Raw genomic sequence first — 15429 nt, 5'->3', positions numbered from 1 at the left:
CGTCGTCGTCGTCGTGTGTGTGTGTGTGTGTGTGTGTGTGTGTGTGTGTGTGTGTGTGCGTGTAAGGTTTCAAGGAGAGCGCAGCTGTTTGGCCAATGTGATCCCCACATCAACAGCACCGCATTCACCTCTGTGTATGGCCTCCCTTTCTTGTCGTCGTTCGCAGCGAAATTGGGCGAATGTGTGGCGCGACACGACGCGTGCTGTTCTCTCTGACAATCGTATTGGCGTCACGGCCACTGCTCTCGCTGACCAGGACATTATCAACGCCGTCCTCAACCAGCACCCAGAGTCAGTTTCCGCGTGCTGTAAAAGGGAGAGTGGGGGCTGTGTCGGGGTGCGAGTTGCTTGCACATTTGGTGTTGTCGTGATTGAGCTGCAGTGCCATGGACACTCACGCACACATTCGCTCGCTCACTCATTTACTTACTCATTTCCTCCTTCCCTCACTCCCTCCCTCCCTCCCTCCCTCACTCACTCACTCACACACACACACACACTCTCTCACATACTGCTGACAGGTGGATGCTGCTGCTGTCGTGCGTGTGGAATTTTCAGCTCAGCGAACACTCGCTGGCGCAGACGCAGTGCTCTGCCCGCGACGCCCTCGTCGTGCACTGGAACACACGCGCAAAGGACATGCAGGCCACACTGCTGGACGACAATGCGTTTCGTGCCCTCAGGGACGCGTACGAGATCTCTCGGCGCGTTGACGGGGCCCTGCTCACCAGCACAACCCTCGACGTCGCATGTGACAGCCACACCACGGCTGTCAACAACCGTCAGCAGCAGCAACAAATACAAATACAGCAGCAACTCCAACACCAACACCAACACCAACAGCAGCAGCAACAGCAAAAAGAGCTTGAGAACCAAGGTGAGGATGGTGGAGGCGGTCACACAAGGCAGAGTGCACACAGACAACCACGACCACAGCTGTCGGCATTATCATCATCGTCGTCGTCGTCATCGCAATCCTCCATCCTGGGTGTGATGGGCCAAACGTCCATCCCGCGTGCTGTCCGAGTAGCCTGTCCTCCAACGTACCTGAGTGCGCTCCAAGCCCCACTCCGCGTGCACCCGTATTTCATTGCATACGACGCGTCGCTGGAAACCGAGAGCGAGATCACGCTGGTGACGCACTTCACCCTCGACCGACTGCAGGCGTTTGTCGCCATGGCGGAGACGTGGCAGGGCCCCATCAGCGCGGCCGTGTTCATCTCCGAGCACGACGCGTTCACATCGCTGGCGGCGCTGCACCTCACCAACGTGGCGCTGCACGTGGTGTACCAGGACCCAGACCACGACGGCAGCCTGTACCCGATCAACCGCCTACGCAACATGGCCATCTCGCTGTGCCGCACGCCATACTTCCTGCACCTCGATGTCGACTTCTCGTTCCGGTCGGATCTTCACGCCGTCCTCGGCCGCCACGTCCGCGCCGTCAGCATTGGCGAACTCAACATCGAGGTGTATGCGTTGTGTGTGTGTGCGTGTCTGTGTGTGTCTGTGTGTGTGTGTGTGTCTGTCTGTCTGTCTGTGTGTGTGTGTGTCTGTGTGTGTGTGTGTGCGTGTGTCTGTGTGTGTGTGTGTTTGTGTCTGTGTCTGTGTGTATTTGAACATGTGTGATATCTTTGTTTCGTTTGCCACTGCTTCCGTCCTCACGCTCCTCCTCATCCTCGTTCCTCCTCCCCCCCCCCTTTCATGACATGTTGCGTTGTCATCGCCAGGCGTCGATGGGTGCAGCGCGTGGCACGGCGCTCGTGGTGCCGGCATTTGAGTCTGTGTCGTACAAGCGTCACGTCCCCGACACGAAGGAGCGGTTGCTGTGGGAGCTCAGCACAGGCCAGGTGTGTGTGTGTGTGTATGCACGTTTGTGTGTGTGTCTGTCTGTGTGTGTGTGTGTGTGTGTGTGTGTGTGTGTGTGTGTGTGTGTTTTCCTTGTTCTCGAGTCATTTCTGTTGCACCTGAATGTCTCCACTCCAAAGCGCTGGCATGCATGTGCTGCTTTGCTGCTCCTGCTCTCACACGCGCCATGACCACCACTACCACAGATGCAACCGTTCCGGGTGAGCGAGTGGCCCCAGGGACACAGCGCAACCGATTTCGCAAGATGGAAGCAGGCAGATGCACCCTACCTCATCCAGCACCAATCAGGTAGGACCTCCCGTGTTCGTGCGTACGAGTCCTCCTGCCCCATCATCACATGCGGCTGCCCACTCATTTCTTCCACACACCCCACCCCCTCGCCCACATAACTCAACTCACACAACACATCACGCTACACAACACACAACACACAACAAGGGTTTGAGCCGTATTTGGTGCTGCCCAAGACGGCGCCGCCCTTTGACGAGACGTTTCTTGGGTTTGGATGGAACAAGGTCTCGCACATCGAGGAATTGGTCGCTGCCCGCTTCAACCTGTTTGTTGTTCCGGATGCATATGTTGTGCACACGCCACACCACGCGTCTGCTGACCTGCACGCGTTCCGCGCCAACCACGCGTACCGGCACTGTCTCGGGGCAGTGCTCGCCTCTGCCCGCACGCGCATCGCACACACGTACGCGCCCCAGGGCAGCCAGCACATGCACAGGCACGGCCTCGCGCACGCTGATGGTGGTGATTAGGTGTGCGTGTGCGTGTGCGTGCGTTTGTATAATTGCTGTGTCTAACTAGCCACACAACTAGGGAGAGTACTGGACCAGGTCGCCTTGAGCGATGTTATTGAACTTTGTATGCACGTGGAGGTGCTGCGGTACCGTCACGAACTAAACAACGATAAAAACAAACAAACAACGACAACGAAAACAGCCGCTCGTTGTGTCAATGCAACGCAAGACTGCATCGAACCGCGAAACCATGGGCGTTGAGCACAGGGACAACCAGATTAAGAGTGGGTGACAAAGGACCAGCAACAAACGTACGAACACATTCACACGCATTCACACGCACGATCTCGCAAAGGAGTTGTGACTACAGGATATCGTCGTCCTCATCACCTCCCTCCTCCTCATCATCATCATCTTCTTGTTCGTTCTGCTGTGCTGGCGGCGCCCCGGCATCAGCATCTGTAGCTGCATCTCCTCCCTCCTTCGCGGCCTTCGCCATGGTGTCCTGGTTCGCTTCCTCGTATGATGGCGCCGCGTGGCCCGTGTCCGCCTGCTGCGCCAGCGCGGCCTTGCTCATCTCGTCTGTCGCGGCCTCCACGTGTGCATCCGTCTCCGTGTACGGGGGCGGTGCATCTGTGGTTGGTGGCGCCGTCGTGCTGCTGCTGTTCGTTTCGTCCGCTGCCTTCTCCTTGGCCGCCTCGTCCGTCTGCTGCTTGGCCGGTGCTGGTGCGAAGAGCGCCGATCGCGCCTGGTCCTCCTGCGCCGGCGCCCGTTCAACCGCCATCGTCGCGTCCATCTTCAGCCCACGCGCCAGCGAAGACACCTGCCCACGAGAGAGAGTGTGTGAGAGAGCGAGTGAGTGAGTGAGTGAGTGAGTGAGTGAGAGTGAGTGAGTGCGTGCGTGTGTGTGTGTGTGTGCGTGTGAGTGAGTGTGTGTGTGAGCGGAAAGAGGAAACGAAACACAGCGTTTGGCGTTGCTTGTGAATGTGTGGTCGTGGGGGTTGTGCTACCTCTGGGATGAGGAACTTGAAGATTGTGTTTGACTTGATGGAATCGAGCTCCAGTCCATCGCCGGACTCAAACGCCTCCAGCAGCTGTGACGCAAGACGGCCCTCCTCGCTGCTGCCAAACCCATTCAGTCTTGATGTGTGTGTGTGTGTGTGTGTGTGTGTGTGTGTGTGTGTGTGTGTGTGTGTGTGTGTGTGTGTGTGTGTGTTGTGGTGGAAGTGGGTGCTCGGTGAGAAACAGAAAGTCAAGGCAGACAGCAGCTGTGTGATATTCAATTCTTCGCTGCCACACCGTCCTCTCGCTCGTATTTGTCACGGCGCCACTCACTCGCTGGCGCAGGTGTTGAAGACGCGGTCTGCCTTGACGAAATCGCCCGTGTGCAGCGCAACCACAACCTGCGACAGCCCGCTCTGTGTGTGGAGGGAGAGGATCAGGTGTCAATGATGCGTGCGTGTGTGTGTGTGTGTGTGTGTGTGTGTGTGTGTGTGTGTGTGTGTGTGTGTGTGTGTGTGTGTGTGTGTGTGTGTGTGTGTGTGTGTGTGTGTGTGTGTGTGTGTGTGTGTGTTGGCGCAGAGGAGAGAAGGAATGGTGCCATGTCAGGTTGTAGCATGTCGCGTGCATGTGCCGTGTACCTGATATGCAAAGGCGATGGTGGCCGTCTCCAGGAGCAGCTTGCTCTGGCGCTCTGTCAGACATTGTAGCGTCGAGCAATGACAATGAGGACGCGTGTGTGAAAACAACGACGCAACGCAAGCGGATGGATGAGGCAGGGCTTCAGTAGACGTGGCGACCAACCGAGGAGTTGGGAGGCGGCCTGGTAATCCTGGGCCTTGACGGCACAGGCAATGGCTCGCTCGAGCGGGCGCTTGGACTGGCGCTGCTTTCCTTCCTCCTCAAACAGCTCCACAATGTCCTTGTAGAGCTCCATGGCGTCCGTGAAGTCTTTCTGCTGTTCGCACTGCTGGGCTGTGATGGGAGCGTGTTGGGTGTTGGTGGTGGTGGGCGTCGTCGTTGTCGTCGTCGTTGTCGTTGTGATGACGGTGTGAGAGTGGTTGTCATCAAACAGAGATTGAGACGTGTAATTGAGGGAAGGGCAGGGGAGAGGAAGGAGAAGGATGAAAGAGGATGACACTCGCGTGCGTGAAGGTGCAAACAAGTTCTACTCACACACTCACACACGCTCACACACACACATGCATACCCTCACGCACACACACACACATGCATACACACACGCACACACACACACACATGCATACACACACACATAAACACACACACACATGCATACACTCACGCACACACACACACACATGCATACACTCACGCACACTCACGCACACAAACTCACACTCACACACACACTCACACACACTCACGCACACAAACTCACACACTCCCTCACACACACTCACACACATACGTGCACATACCTGCTTTCTCCAGGACGCTGCAGGCGGAGAGGTTCTTGCCCGTGAGACGGTAGTTCTGGGCAGACTCCTTGATGAGCTCGATGCTGAGCTTGGGATCCTTCATGTCCTTGGCACACGAGGCGGCCGATTCCAGCGCCTTGCCCGCGTGGAAGGGCGTCGACGAGCACTTTGGATGCGCGTGGCATTCCGCGGCGCGGCGGTACGCGTGCACGGCGTTCTTGTAGTCCTTTGCAATCTTGAAGTTGAGGCCTGTAGCAGTCGAGAGATAATGGCCACAGAGAAGGGGAACGGGTGGAATGAGGAGTGGGGTTAGCGTCGGAGGCATGAGGGTGGAGGAGGACAAAGAGAGGTGCAATCAAGCAGAGGTAAGGCGAGGCCTTGCGATGCGAAATGAGCGACGACTTAATGAGCGCTGTGAGAAGCCATCATGTACACCATCATCAGTAGCGCTTGGGTTCACGCACCAGCCTTCTCAAACTCTCCCGCGGCAATGTCGTACTCTGGCGTCCATTTGAACATGCTCGTCTTGAGCCTGATGTACGTGGCACAAGGTTTTGTGAGGATGTTGATGGCGATCACGACATTGACACGCACACGCACACAGATGTCCACGTTCTTGCTTGCATCTTACGCCTTCTCGCCTGCCTCAAGGTGCTTCATGGCCTCTGCGGCCTTGGGCCCACCACGCTGCATGACTCGATAGTGAGTGTGTGTGTGTGTGCGTGTGTGCGTGTGTGCGTGTGTGCGTGTGGTGTCGTGTGTCTTGCTTGTCTGTGTTGTTGTTTGGGTTGTTTGCTGGAGCAAGACTTTCTGTATTGGTTGTTGCCTTTGATGATGATGATGATGAATCACTTCTCTCGTTCTCTCGTCTCTTCAAATCACACTGGTCTCTTCTGCTTTGGTCTATTGAAAGCAAGGACGGTCGTGTCATGTAACAGCAGGTGTGTGTGTGTGTGTGTGGGAGGGGGGAGCTACGGTGTTGCCTTGAGTGTCTTCTTTCGCTTAGCCTTGAGTGCAGCAACCTAGTTGGGTGCAAGCGATGGTCGTAGGGGGGGGGGGGGGTAGTAAGACAAGGCGAACAAAAGAAGGGAGTGAGCACGTTGATGGATGCAACAGCAACGAGGAGACAGCTTCACTCGCCGGCATTCGCGTGCTTTCACGATCAACGGCACCACACACCTTTGTGTTCTCCAGGACGCACGCCTGTCTAACGGCCTGAAACGCGCGCAGTCGCTCGTCGAGCGCCACCAGCTCCGTGTGCAAATCGTCTATCTTCCCCTGCGCAGCAACCGCCAATGCAGCCACTTCCGGCAACACCTTGAACTGCTGCGCAAGCACGCGGTGCCTGCACAGTGGCGAATGGCACATGGATGAGAGACAACAGGGAGGGAGGGAGGCGTGAGCGTACAGGTGCGGCGTCCATGTGCGGGTGCACAAGAACAACCATGTTTGCGTTCGCACACGAGAGAGACCCGATGCGTGCACACGGTGTGATACATAAGTGTACAAAGATGTTGACACATGATATGCACACATGCGTGCACGCAACACACACATGATATACACATGCGTGCACGCAACACACACATGATATATACACGCGCGCGCTATACACACATGATATACACACACGCGCTATACACACACGCGCGCGCTATACACTCTTCACACACAAACACATACACACACGATACACATGACACTTACTGGCGGGATTGGGCGGAGACAAACGCGTGCGCATGTGCGACATCTGCGGCCATGTCCTGGATCTTGCTTGTGTTGACCTGGTTGTTGGCGGAGAGCTGGCGCCATTGGTCTTCAAAGTGCACCAGCAGCGGCAACACCGCACCAGCATCAACATCAAGGTCCTGCTGCTGGCCTTTGCTCTTGTGATTCTTCCTCATGGTCTGTGTGCGTGGTGCACTCGAGGATGCCTTGCTCGACTGCGTCGCTGCCTGCGGTGCACTGGATGACCCGCTGATGGGCAAAACGTGACGCAGGTGCGGATGCATAGTGAGAAGAAGAAGAAGACATGCGCGTCACATGCTCATGCAGGGGGTGAAGCAACGGCTCTCAGCGAACAGGCGCAAGCGCAGGTGAGTACATACACACACGCGACGCGTATACGTGTAGGTGCACATACACACACGCGCGACGCGTATACGTGCAGGTGAACATACACACACGTACACATGCAGGCAAGCAAGCACACACATCGACACCCATCGACACACATCGACACACACCGACCTGAACGCGCGAGACATGGACGCAAGCATTGATCGGAGGCCCGTGGTTTTGCGGGTGGGAACGTGTTTGCCAGGATGCCCGCCTTCCCTCCCCTCTCCGCTCTGCTCATGCTCACCGTCGCTGACTTGCCCCTCACTGTCGTTCTCCTCGTCATCGTCTTCCCCAGCGGTCACGATGTGTTTGTTTGTATTTGCGTCATCTTCCCCTGCAGTCTGCTCTTGTTCTTGTTCTTGTTTCTGTGGTTGCTGGTGTTGTACTACTTCTTCAGGGTGCTGTTCACTGCTGCCGCCATCGCCGTGCGCAGTGCCATCGTGCGTGTAGTCCCCCTTCGAACTTGCTTCCGCCCTGCTGTGTGTCTGGTCCACAAGTGTACCGTCCACACTGGCATCCGCAGCAACAGCAGCTTGCTGCTTCGCCTTCTTCTGCTTCTTCCTGCTCATTATGGTCCAAAGTCAAATTTGCTGTTGGTCAAAGGCAAAAATGGCGACGTTCTCGTCATTTGGGATGACTTTTTGATGGCAAGTGCAACAACACACACACGAGACCACGACAACAAAGCCATGAGCTCGCGACCTGAAGATGCACCTGAACGTACGTGTTGTGTGTGTGTGTGTGTGTGTGTGTGTTGGTGTGTGTGTGTGTGTTGGTGTGGGTGTGGGTGTGGGTGTGGGTGTGGGTGTGGGTGTGGGTGTGGGTGTGGGTGTGGGTCTGTCTGTCTGTGTGCGTGTGGGTGTGTGTCTGTGTGTGTCTGTGTGTGTTTGTCCCTCTATCTCTGTCTGCCCTCTATCTCTCCTGTCTGTCTGTCCCTCTATCTCTGTCTGTCCCTCTATCTGTCGGTCGGTCTGTCTGTCTGAACTCGCATCTGTGCGTTCGCTCCCTTCCCTCACACTCAAGCTCGCTCTCCCTTGCACGTGTGTGTCGCGTTCGACTCATCAGACTGTCCGGGTACGGAGAGTGAGAATGCTGGGAAGGCATCCGCTTGTGAGGGATGCCCAAACCAGCGCATCTGTGCATCCAGTCAACCCAAAGGACCAGACCCTGGTGTGTGTGTGATTGTGTGTCTGTGTCTGTGTGTGTGTGTGTGCCTGCCTGTCTGTCTGTCTCTCCGTCTCTCTGTCTGTCCGCCTCTCCGTCTGCCTGCCTGCCTGTGCCATTACGTGCGATTGCTTCCCTCGCTTTTGCTTCCCTCGCCTGCTCTTGGTTGCCCCTGTTGAGCAGCTGGTCACGATCTGCCAGAGACGCCGCTTTCTTTGGCCATCCTTGCGCTCACTCCATTCCCTCATCCGCACCACCACCACCACATCACACCCAATCACACGCATGCGCAGACCTGCCGCTGATTGAGAAGCAAATGTCAACCGTCAAGCAGAAGATCCTCGTGTTGTCAGGCAAAGGCGGCGTGGGAAAGAGCACGTTCACAGCAAACCTTGCGCGCGCGTTTGCACTCGACGAGACCAAGCAAGTGGGCGTGCTTGACGTGGATATCTGCGGCCCTTCCCAACCCAAAGTCTTCCAAGCCGAAGGCGAACAAGTCCACAACTCCGGCAGCGGCTGGTCCCCAGTGGTGTGTGCAGGGCACGTGGTGGAGGAGGGTGGTAGTGTGTGGGAGTGTAAGGGAGTGGGGGTGGAGGGGTTGTGTGTGTGTGTGTGTGTGCGAGGGGGAGTGGGGGTGGAGGGGTTGTGTGTGTGTGTGTGTGTGTGTGTGTGAGGGGGAAGTTGTGTGCACTGAAGCATATGTGTGTATGTATGTGCGCCTGAGCCTGTGTTTGTGAGCCTGACTGCCTGCCTGACCGTCCTTGAGTGCCAGCGTTTGTCCGAGGTGGCTGTTGTGCTGATATTCCCTATTCCCTGTTCATGTGCATGCGCTGGACAGAGTGTTGAGGACAACATTTGCTTGATGAGCGTTGGTTTCCTCCTCGGCGATCCGCGCGAAGCCGTCATCTGGCGCGGTCCAAAGAAGAACGGTGCGGTGTATGTGTTGAGTTGTGTGTGTGTGTGTGTGTGTGTGTGTGTCGTGTTGTGTGTGTGTGTGTGTGTGTGTGTGTGTGTGTGTGTGTGTGTGTGTGTGTGTGTGTGTGTGTGTGTGTGTGTGTGTGTGTGTGTGTGTGTGTGTGTGTGTGTGTGCCTGCCTGCCTGTCTGTCTGTCTGTCTGTGCTTGTTTGGTTTTGTGCAATCAAAATGAGAGCGCGCTCACGATGCACACGTGCGTTTGACATGATTCGTGTTCTGGTTGTTTGTACTCACGGCACGTACTGCCACATGTGCATGTCTGGTGTCAATTAATAGAGATCCAAGCGGCTGCAGACAAGGGAGGCGACAGGCAAGACGAGGCAGCGTAGGCGCACCACACACACACACACACACACGCGCGCGCGACCACACACACGCGCGCGCACTCTCTTAGGAATACGGGGAACAGGGGAGGAACAACGGATGAGGAAAAGTGAGGGTTTGCAATCTCAACTCGGTTGAACAAACAACACATTAAACGCAGCCAGGTTCTGATTATGGTCAGCGGGCACACACGCCCAGTGGGTAGACAAAACAGATGCACAGACACACAAATCACATGGTCAGTTATGGACAAGGGGGGGGGGATTCGTCGATGGGAACGGCAGCACGGTGCCTGGTGACGGTGACTGGTGAGGATGGTGATGGCTCATCGCTGCTGTTGAAGACACGAGAGACAGAAGTAGCGATCGCGCTGTTGATCGAAACTGTTGGTGGGAAATCCGAGGACAGGGAGGGGGATATGAGAGGGCGGTGATCGTGAGACGTGGCGAATGGGATGTGGATGAGGAAACCCGACATCATCGTTTACAAGCACACACGCACATACACAACGAGCAAGCAGTGCACAAAAGCAAATACACACGCACATACACAACGAGCAAGCAGTACACAAGCAAATACACACACTTCCACACGCACACACGCACACATAGCGCCACGTGCATACACGCACATGCACACACATGTGCATAACTGACTTTGCGACGCAGCACAGGCTGCAAAAATGGAAGTGGCATCCATCGCACGCATTTGCACAGCCGGCACAGGCTGGTCCATCGCAGAATGAGCACTGTAGCAGCCGCGACACTGGGTTGGGATGGCAGCACACACGACACGGGTACGTGTCTTCCTCTGAGTCATCCGCCATGTCCTGCTGCTGCTGCTGTTGCTGTTGTGGGTGGTGGTGGTGTTGTTGTTGTTGTTGTGGGTAGTGTTGTTGTGCGTGTTGTTGCTGCTGTTGTCGTGGCGCGTGTTGCTGTCGGTGTCGTTGCGGAGATTGGGTTGATGTGTACGGAGGGTGTGGTGCGAACGGCAATTGCCGCTGCCCAGCGCGCTGCTGGTTCGGGTGCACAGGGTCCGTGTCCATGCTGGTGAAGCGTGGACTGCTCGCTGTGCCAACGGCATTCGGTGCACTGCAGGCGTGCGGCGACGGATGCGCGGGCAGTGGCTGTTGCTTGGGCTTTGCTGTCTGTGCTCTCGCTCCTTGTCGAAGCAGCTCCAGCGTTCGCGCTGCAGAACCGAGTGTGTGTGTGTGTGTGTGTGTGTGTGTGTGTGTGTGCGTGTATGCGTGTATGTATGTGTGTGTGTGTGTGTGTGTGTGTGTGTGTGTGACAACGACGTGAGTTGAAGACAAAACAAAAACCAGCAAGGTGAGTACGAGGTAAGGAGTAGAGGGGCAAACCATCGCAATTGCACGCATACACGCACACACACACACACACACACACGCTCACACGCACTCACCGAATACAAGCGTGGGGTTTGGCTTGTATGGAGACGGCATCTTGCTTGGGCGCTCGCCCTCATCATAGTCGTCCTCCTGAGACGTGTCCATGTGCGATTCCACATCCCGCTTGGCGTTCCGTCGCGGCGCAACTGTCGGTCGTAGCCTCCGCCCTGCGTCACCGTCCTGCCCAAACATGCCAGTTGCAAACCGGCCGTTCTGCTGATGTTGCCGGTCCGAATGCGGCTGTCGCTGCCGTTCGCGTGGAGCTGGTTCAACAACGCGCAAACACCAACGCGTCCCTGCAGACTGCGCACCTTGTTGCTGATGGTGCGGCTCAGCCTGCTGTCCTGTTCCAGCCCCAAACAAGAGCTGCCCACGTCCCTGCTGCTGCTGCTGCTCCTGGCGTGGCTGCCTGGCCATCGCATGATCCTGCAAGTGTTGCGATTGCGAGCCAAAGGACGTCAGCGTCCTGCCCAGCCCCGCTTGCTGCTGTCGTTGCGCCTGCATGGCCGCAAGTGACGGTGCTGTTGCTGCTGATGCTGAAAACGACGTCGGCGGCCCAGATGAACCGGTGTCTCCGCTGCTGCCCCAGCTACTGCTTCGCCCGGCCATTCGGATGCCACGACCCTTGCTGCTGATCTTGCTGCCACTGCTGTCGTGCGGGGTCGACCAGGGTGAGCTTGGTGTCGTTGTCGTGAAGCGCTGATGCATGTGCATCTGAGCTGTTGGCATGGCAGTTGCCCCGTGCTTTGCAGTTGCTGCCGTGATTCGTGGTGCTGGTGATGGTGTCGATGGTGGCTGTGCTGGGTGTTGGTCCATCCCCGGGCTGTGCTCTCTGCTGTGCTGTGCTGCGTTGTGGTGTGGTGTGCTGTGCGCTGGGATGTCCACAACACACACATTGAAAGTGCGCGCCAAAAAAGCTGCGAGCGTAGACTGAATTCAGTGTGCTGGGAAAGATGATGGATCATATTCGCCAACGGCAAACAACCGCAGCGGCGGCGATGATGATTGTGCGAAGGATGTTCCTCGTCGTGCTCTTCGTGCTCTTGGCTGTGGCGCTGGCGCTGAGCGATGGTGGCGAGGTAGTGGTGCTGATGGAAGACGAGAATGGGGCGATGCACATCAACACGAGCGACCCGGTGCATGAGCCAGTGTTTGTGAATGGGGTTGACGTTGCCCAGCTGTTCGAAACCGTGCAGATGCAAGCGAGCATGCTGCACCAGCAGCGGAGTGTCAACCAAGCCCTGAGAGCGCAGAACGAGGCGTTTGAGGCTGCGCTGTGTCGCCGGTTCCAGCCCACCGTCAACAGCATCCCAGGCGTTGGCACTGGAAACTCCGATTGGGTTGGTGGCGTCGCCGCCAGCAACGGCCTCATTTACGGCATCCCATACAACTCCGCCTCCGTGCTCATCATTGACCCATCCGCAACAACAGCGGCGGCACCAACAACAACAACAGCGACACCCACAACAGCAGCGACACCCACAACAACAGCGACAACAGTGGTTGACACCACCACCATTAACAGCCTGAAGTCTGGTGGAGCGAAATGGGCAGGTGGCGTGCTGGCTCACAACAACCTCATCTACGGGTTCCCTCACGACGCCGAAGCTGTGCTGATCATTGACCCCAGCACAAACACAGTGGACACGACCACGCTTGGTGGGATAATAGACGGCGGAGGCAAGTGGATCAGCGGCGTGGCTGCGAGCAACGGCCTCATCTACGGCATTCCGTGGAACTCGCCATCCATCCTCCTTGTTGATCCAGCCGCAAATGTCGTCGACACAACGACGCTGTTCCTCTCCGACGCGAACTTCGCAAAGTGGTACGGTGGCGCGCAAGCACATAACGGCCTCATCTTCTGCATCCCGCGCAATGCGGAGTCTGTGCTGATCATCGACCCAGCCACCAACGCAACCGACACTACAACCATCGCCGAACTGCCGGGCTCAGCGGCATGGCAAGGCGGCGTGCTCGCGGAGAACGGCCTCATCTACGGCATCCCATTCACTGCCACATCCGTGCTCATTGTCCATCCCACCACCAACGCAACCGACACTACGTCCATCGCCGGTCTTCCGAATGGCAACAACAAGTGGCGGGGCGGCGTGCTGACGCACAACGGCAAAATCATTGGCATCCCCCGCCGCGCAACGTCCGTGCTCGTTATTGACCCAACAGCCAACACCACCGACACAACCACGCTGCCCGTTCCAACTGGCACCCAGAAGTGGTACGATGGCGTGTTGGCCCACAATGGTTTGCTGTATGGCATCCCCTGGCTGGTCCAGGACCTCCTCCTCGTCGATCCAGGATGCTGAGCGTGTGTGTGTGTTTTGTGTGTGTGTGTGTGAGAGCATGTGAGCGTGTGTGTGTGTGTGTGTGTGTGTGTGTGTGTGTGTGTGTGTGTGTGTGTGTGTGTGTGTGTGTGTGTGTGTGTGTGTGTGTGTGTGTGTGTGTGTGTGTTGATGTTCAGCTTCCGAGGATACTGCGGTCGATCCCTGATGAGGTGGTGGAGATGATGCGGAGACGCGTTGTGTTTGTGTTTGAGGAGTTCTTCAAGTCTCTCTCCACCGAAGTGCACACAGGTGAGGGAGCGAGTCATTGGGACAGGGAGTTGTGGAGTGAGTGTGGCGACGTTTGTGGTGTGGTGTGTGCGTTGCTCGCTTGTTCTCGTGTCCATTCAACCACTCTCACCATCTGCCAACTCGTGTGTCATGAATGTGCTATTTGCTACTGTCAGAGTCTGCCAGGATCAACCTGTTCATTGGCGACAACGCGTAGCAGGTGTGTGTGTGTGTGTGTGTGTGTGTGTGTGTGTGTGTGTGTGTGTGTGTGTGTGTGTGTGTGTGTGTGTGTGTGTGTGTGTGTGTGAAGGGGATCGCGCGCAGAGGTGCGAATCAGCGCGGGTACCTCACAACACCTCGCTGCCATCACCAACACCTTCATGCGCACACACACACGCAAATGCTCGCAGGGGAAAGATGCAAGTGGAAGGGCTGGCGTACCACACGCCCAATGAGACGCCACACGATGTGATGCAGGAGTCTGTATGGTGCAACACCCACGCCCACCGACGAAAGGCGGCAAAGGATAATGCACCCATGTGATGTGTTTGCGTGCAATGACGATGATGATGAGGAGGAGGATGAGGAGAGGACGAAGATGTCTAACAGCGTAACCAAGATCAGCTCTGTCACAAGTTCATTAGCTCAGCACACCTTTGTGGTTACCTCTGCGTCAGTACATGGAAGTAAACGCGTTGAGATGACACGATGTCAGCCAGGCAGTGTGTGTGTGTGTACGTGTGTGTGTGAAGCAAAGCAACGCTGCAGACAAGCAACAAGAGAGAAACAAGAAAGAGGGAGGTGAGCCAACGCACGCCACCATCTCTTCACCCCACGAAGTCGAAGCAAGCAAGTCAGCTCAGCAAAGAAGAAGAAGAAGTAAACCGAACCGAGCACCAAGCCAAGAGGAGAGAGAAGAGGGAAGTGAGATAGCAACCACCACAGCAGCAGCCACCACAGCAGCAGCCACAGCGCCCCATATGAAGAGAGAGAAAAAAAAAGAAGAGCAACATCACCCGTGATTCCCGCCTGGTCACCCACGGCAGTACTGAACGGGCCCAAACGGGCTTAGCTTCCGCGATCGGACGAGAGCGGGCGTGATCCCGTTGGTATGAACGTTGCCGACAGAAGAGTAAGACAAGCAATTTATGAAGGCAGAGCCAGCAAGCAGCAAGCAAGAAGAAGAAGAAGAGAAGAATCGCACACACACCAAAAACCAGCAGCAAGCAGAAACGAGCAAACAACCGATTCTGCTTTCAAACCAACCAAAACCAATCCACTCGCCGTTGCTTCATTCTCCTTCTTCTGCGCAGCAGCTGGTGTGTGTGTGATGGTGATGGGAATGGTGATGGTGATCATGGTCGTCGTCGTCGCAGCTGACAGGCAGGTGAGGTGGGGTGAGGTGAGGTGGGGTGAGGTGGGGATGTGTCATTGGTTCGTGCGCACACACACGCACACACACATTGGTGGTTGTGCGTGCCACGTTCCTTCCTTCCTTCCTTCCCTTCGTCGTCCTCGCTGACGCATTCACACACACACACACACACACACACACACACACACACACACACACACACACACACTCACACACACACCCATGTGGGGGGAGGGTGTGGGGGAGCGGGCTCTCTTCTTCCTTCTCCCTTCCTTCCTTTCATCCATCCATTCTTTCCTTCCATCATTGTCCATTTTCCTTCTCCTGGTGATGCACCACGCACATCGCCAACCCACCAACGAACAATCAGTCACCACGACCACATTGATGACCCATCCATCGACAGGAGAGGTGGAGATTGAGTAGTCCCACTTCTTCCTCT

General features: G+C 56.4%; 6 protein-coding genes and 1 non-coding gene across 7 annotated transcripts in view; 3 read left to right on the top strand and 4 right to left on the bottom strand.

The window, feature by feature from the left end:
* Positions 1 to 2802, top strand: part of PTSG_06127 (Gyltl1b protein) — a 4299-nt gene extending 1497 nt beyond the window's left edge. The window contains exons 3-7 of the mRNA XM_004992961.1: positions 117 to 291; positions 522 to 1470; positions 1731 to 1850; positions 2055 to 2157; positions 2308 to 2802. Coding sequence (XP_004993018.1) covers positions 117 to 291; positions 522 to 1470; positions 1731 to 1850; positions 2055 to 2157; positions 2308 to 2630 — 1670 coding nt within the window. The 3' untranslated portion in view covers positions 2631 to 2802. The remainder of the gene's footprint in view (positions 1 to 116; positions 292 to 521; positions 1471 to 1730; positions 1851 to 2054; positions 2158 to 2307) is intronic.
* Positions 2721 to 5901, bottom strand: PTSG_06126 (uncharacterized protein). The gene is made up of 8 exons (XM_004992960.1): positions 5685 to 5901; positions 5518 to 5585; positions 5054 to 5302; positions 4416 to 4586; positions 4253 to 4305; positions 3948 to 4030; positions 3623 to 3752; positions 2721 to 3435 (listed from the first exon to the last, which is right to left on the bottom strand). The coding sequence occupies exons 1-8, from the start codon at positions 5744 to 5746 to the stop codon at positions 2977 to 2979; spliced, it is 1275 nt and encodes a 424-aa protein (XP_004993017.1). The 5' UTR covers positions 5747 to 5901; the 3' UTR covers positions 2721 to 2976.
* Positions 5902 to 5905: 4 nt separating this feature from the next.
* PTSG_06125 (uncharacterized protein) lies at positions 5906 to 7777 on the bottom strand. Its single transcript, XM_004992959.1, has 4 exons — positions 7304 to 7777; positions 6761 to 7030; positions 6233 to 6398; positions 5906 to 6075 (listed from the first exon to the last, which is right to left on the bottom strand). Exons 1-4 carry the CDS (start codon positions 7741 to 7743, stop codon positions 6025 to 6027), a joined length of 927 nt encoding a protein of 308 aa, XP_004993016.1. The 5' UTR covers positions 7744 to 7777; the 3' UTR covers positions 5906 to 6024.
* A 1-nt stretch (position 7778) lies between these two features.
* On the top strand, positions 7779 to 9642 carry PTSG_06124 (cytosolic Fe-S cluster assembly factor NBP35; the record flags this gene model as incomplete). Its single annotated transcript, XM_004992958.1, has 5 exons — positions 7779 to 7894; positions 8240 to 8344; positions 8632 to 8867; positions 9177 to 9267; positions 9590 to 9642. Exons 1-5 carry the CDS (start codon positions 7819 to 7821, stop codon positions 9640 to 9642), a joined length of 561 nt encoding a protein of 186 aa, XP_004993015.1. The 5' UTR covers positions 7779 to 7818.
* On the bottom strand, positions 9522 to 11931 carry PTSG_06123 (uncharacterized protein). The gene is made up of 3 exons (XM_004992957.1): positions 11060 to 11931; positions 10294 to 10825; positions 9522 to 10020 (listed from the first exon to the last, which is right to left on the bottom strand). Exons 1-3 carry the CDS (start codon positions 11859 to 11861, stop codon positions 9963 to 9965), a joined length of 1392 nt encoding a protein of 463 aa, XP_004993014.1. The 5' UTR covers positions 11862 to 11931; the 3' UTR covers positions 9522 to 9962.
* A 67-nt stretch (positions 11932 to 11998) lies between these two features.
* Positions 11999 to 14155, top strand: PTSG_06122 (uncharacterized protein; the record flags this gene model as incomplete). Its single annotated transcript, XM_004992956.1, has 4 exons — positions 11999 to 13348; positions 13522 to 13633; positions 13789 to 13825; positions 14023 to 14155. 4 exons carry the CDS (start codon positions 11999 to 12001, stop codon positions 14153 to 14155), a joined length of 1632 nt encoding a protein of 543 aa, XP_004993013.1.
* Positions 14156 to 14617: 462 nt separating this feature from the next.
* Positions 14618 to 14731, bottom strand: PTSG_20016. Its single transcript, XR_001137152.1, has one exon. It is a non-coding gene; the product is annotated as a 5S ribosomal RNA (ribosomal RNA).
* Between the last annotated feature and the right edge of the window lie 698 nt (positions 14732 to 15429).

The sequence above is a fragment of the Salpingoeca rosetta genome, assembly GCF_000188695.1.
Source record: "Salpingoeca rosetta unplaced genomic scaffold supercont1.14, whole genome shotgun sequence".
Classification (NCBI taxonomy): domain Eukaryota; class Choanoflagellata; order Craspedida; family Salpingoecidae; genus Salpingoeca; species Salpingoeca rosetta.
Note: the sequence above shows the minus strand (reverse complement) of the source record. Positions and strands in the feature narration are given on the sequence as shown.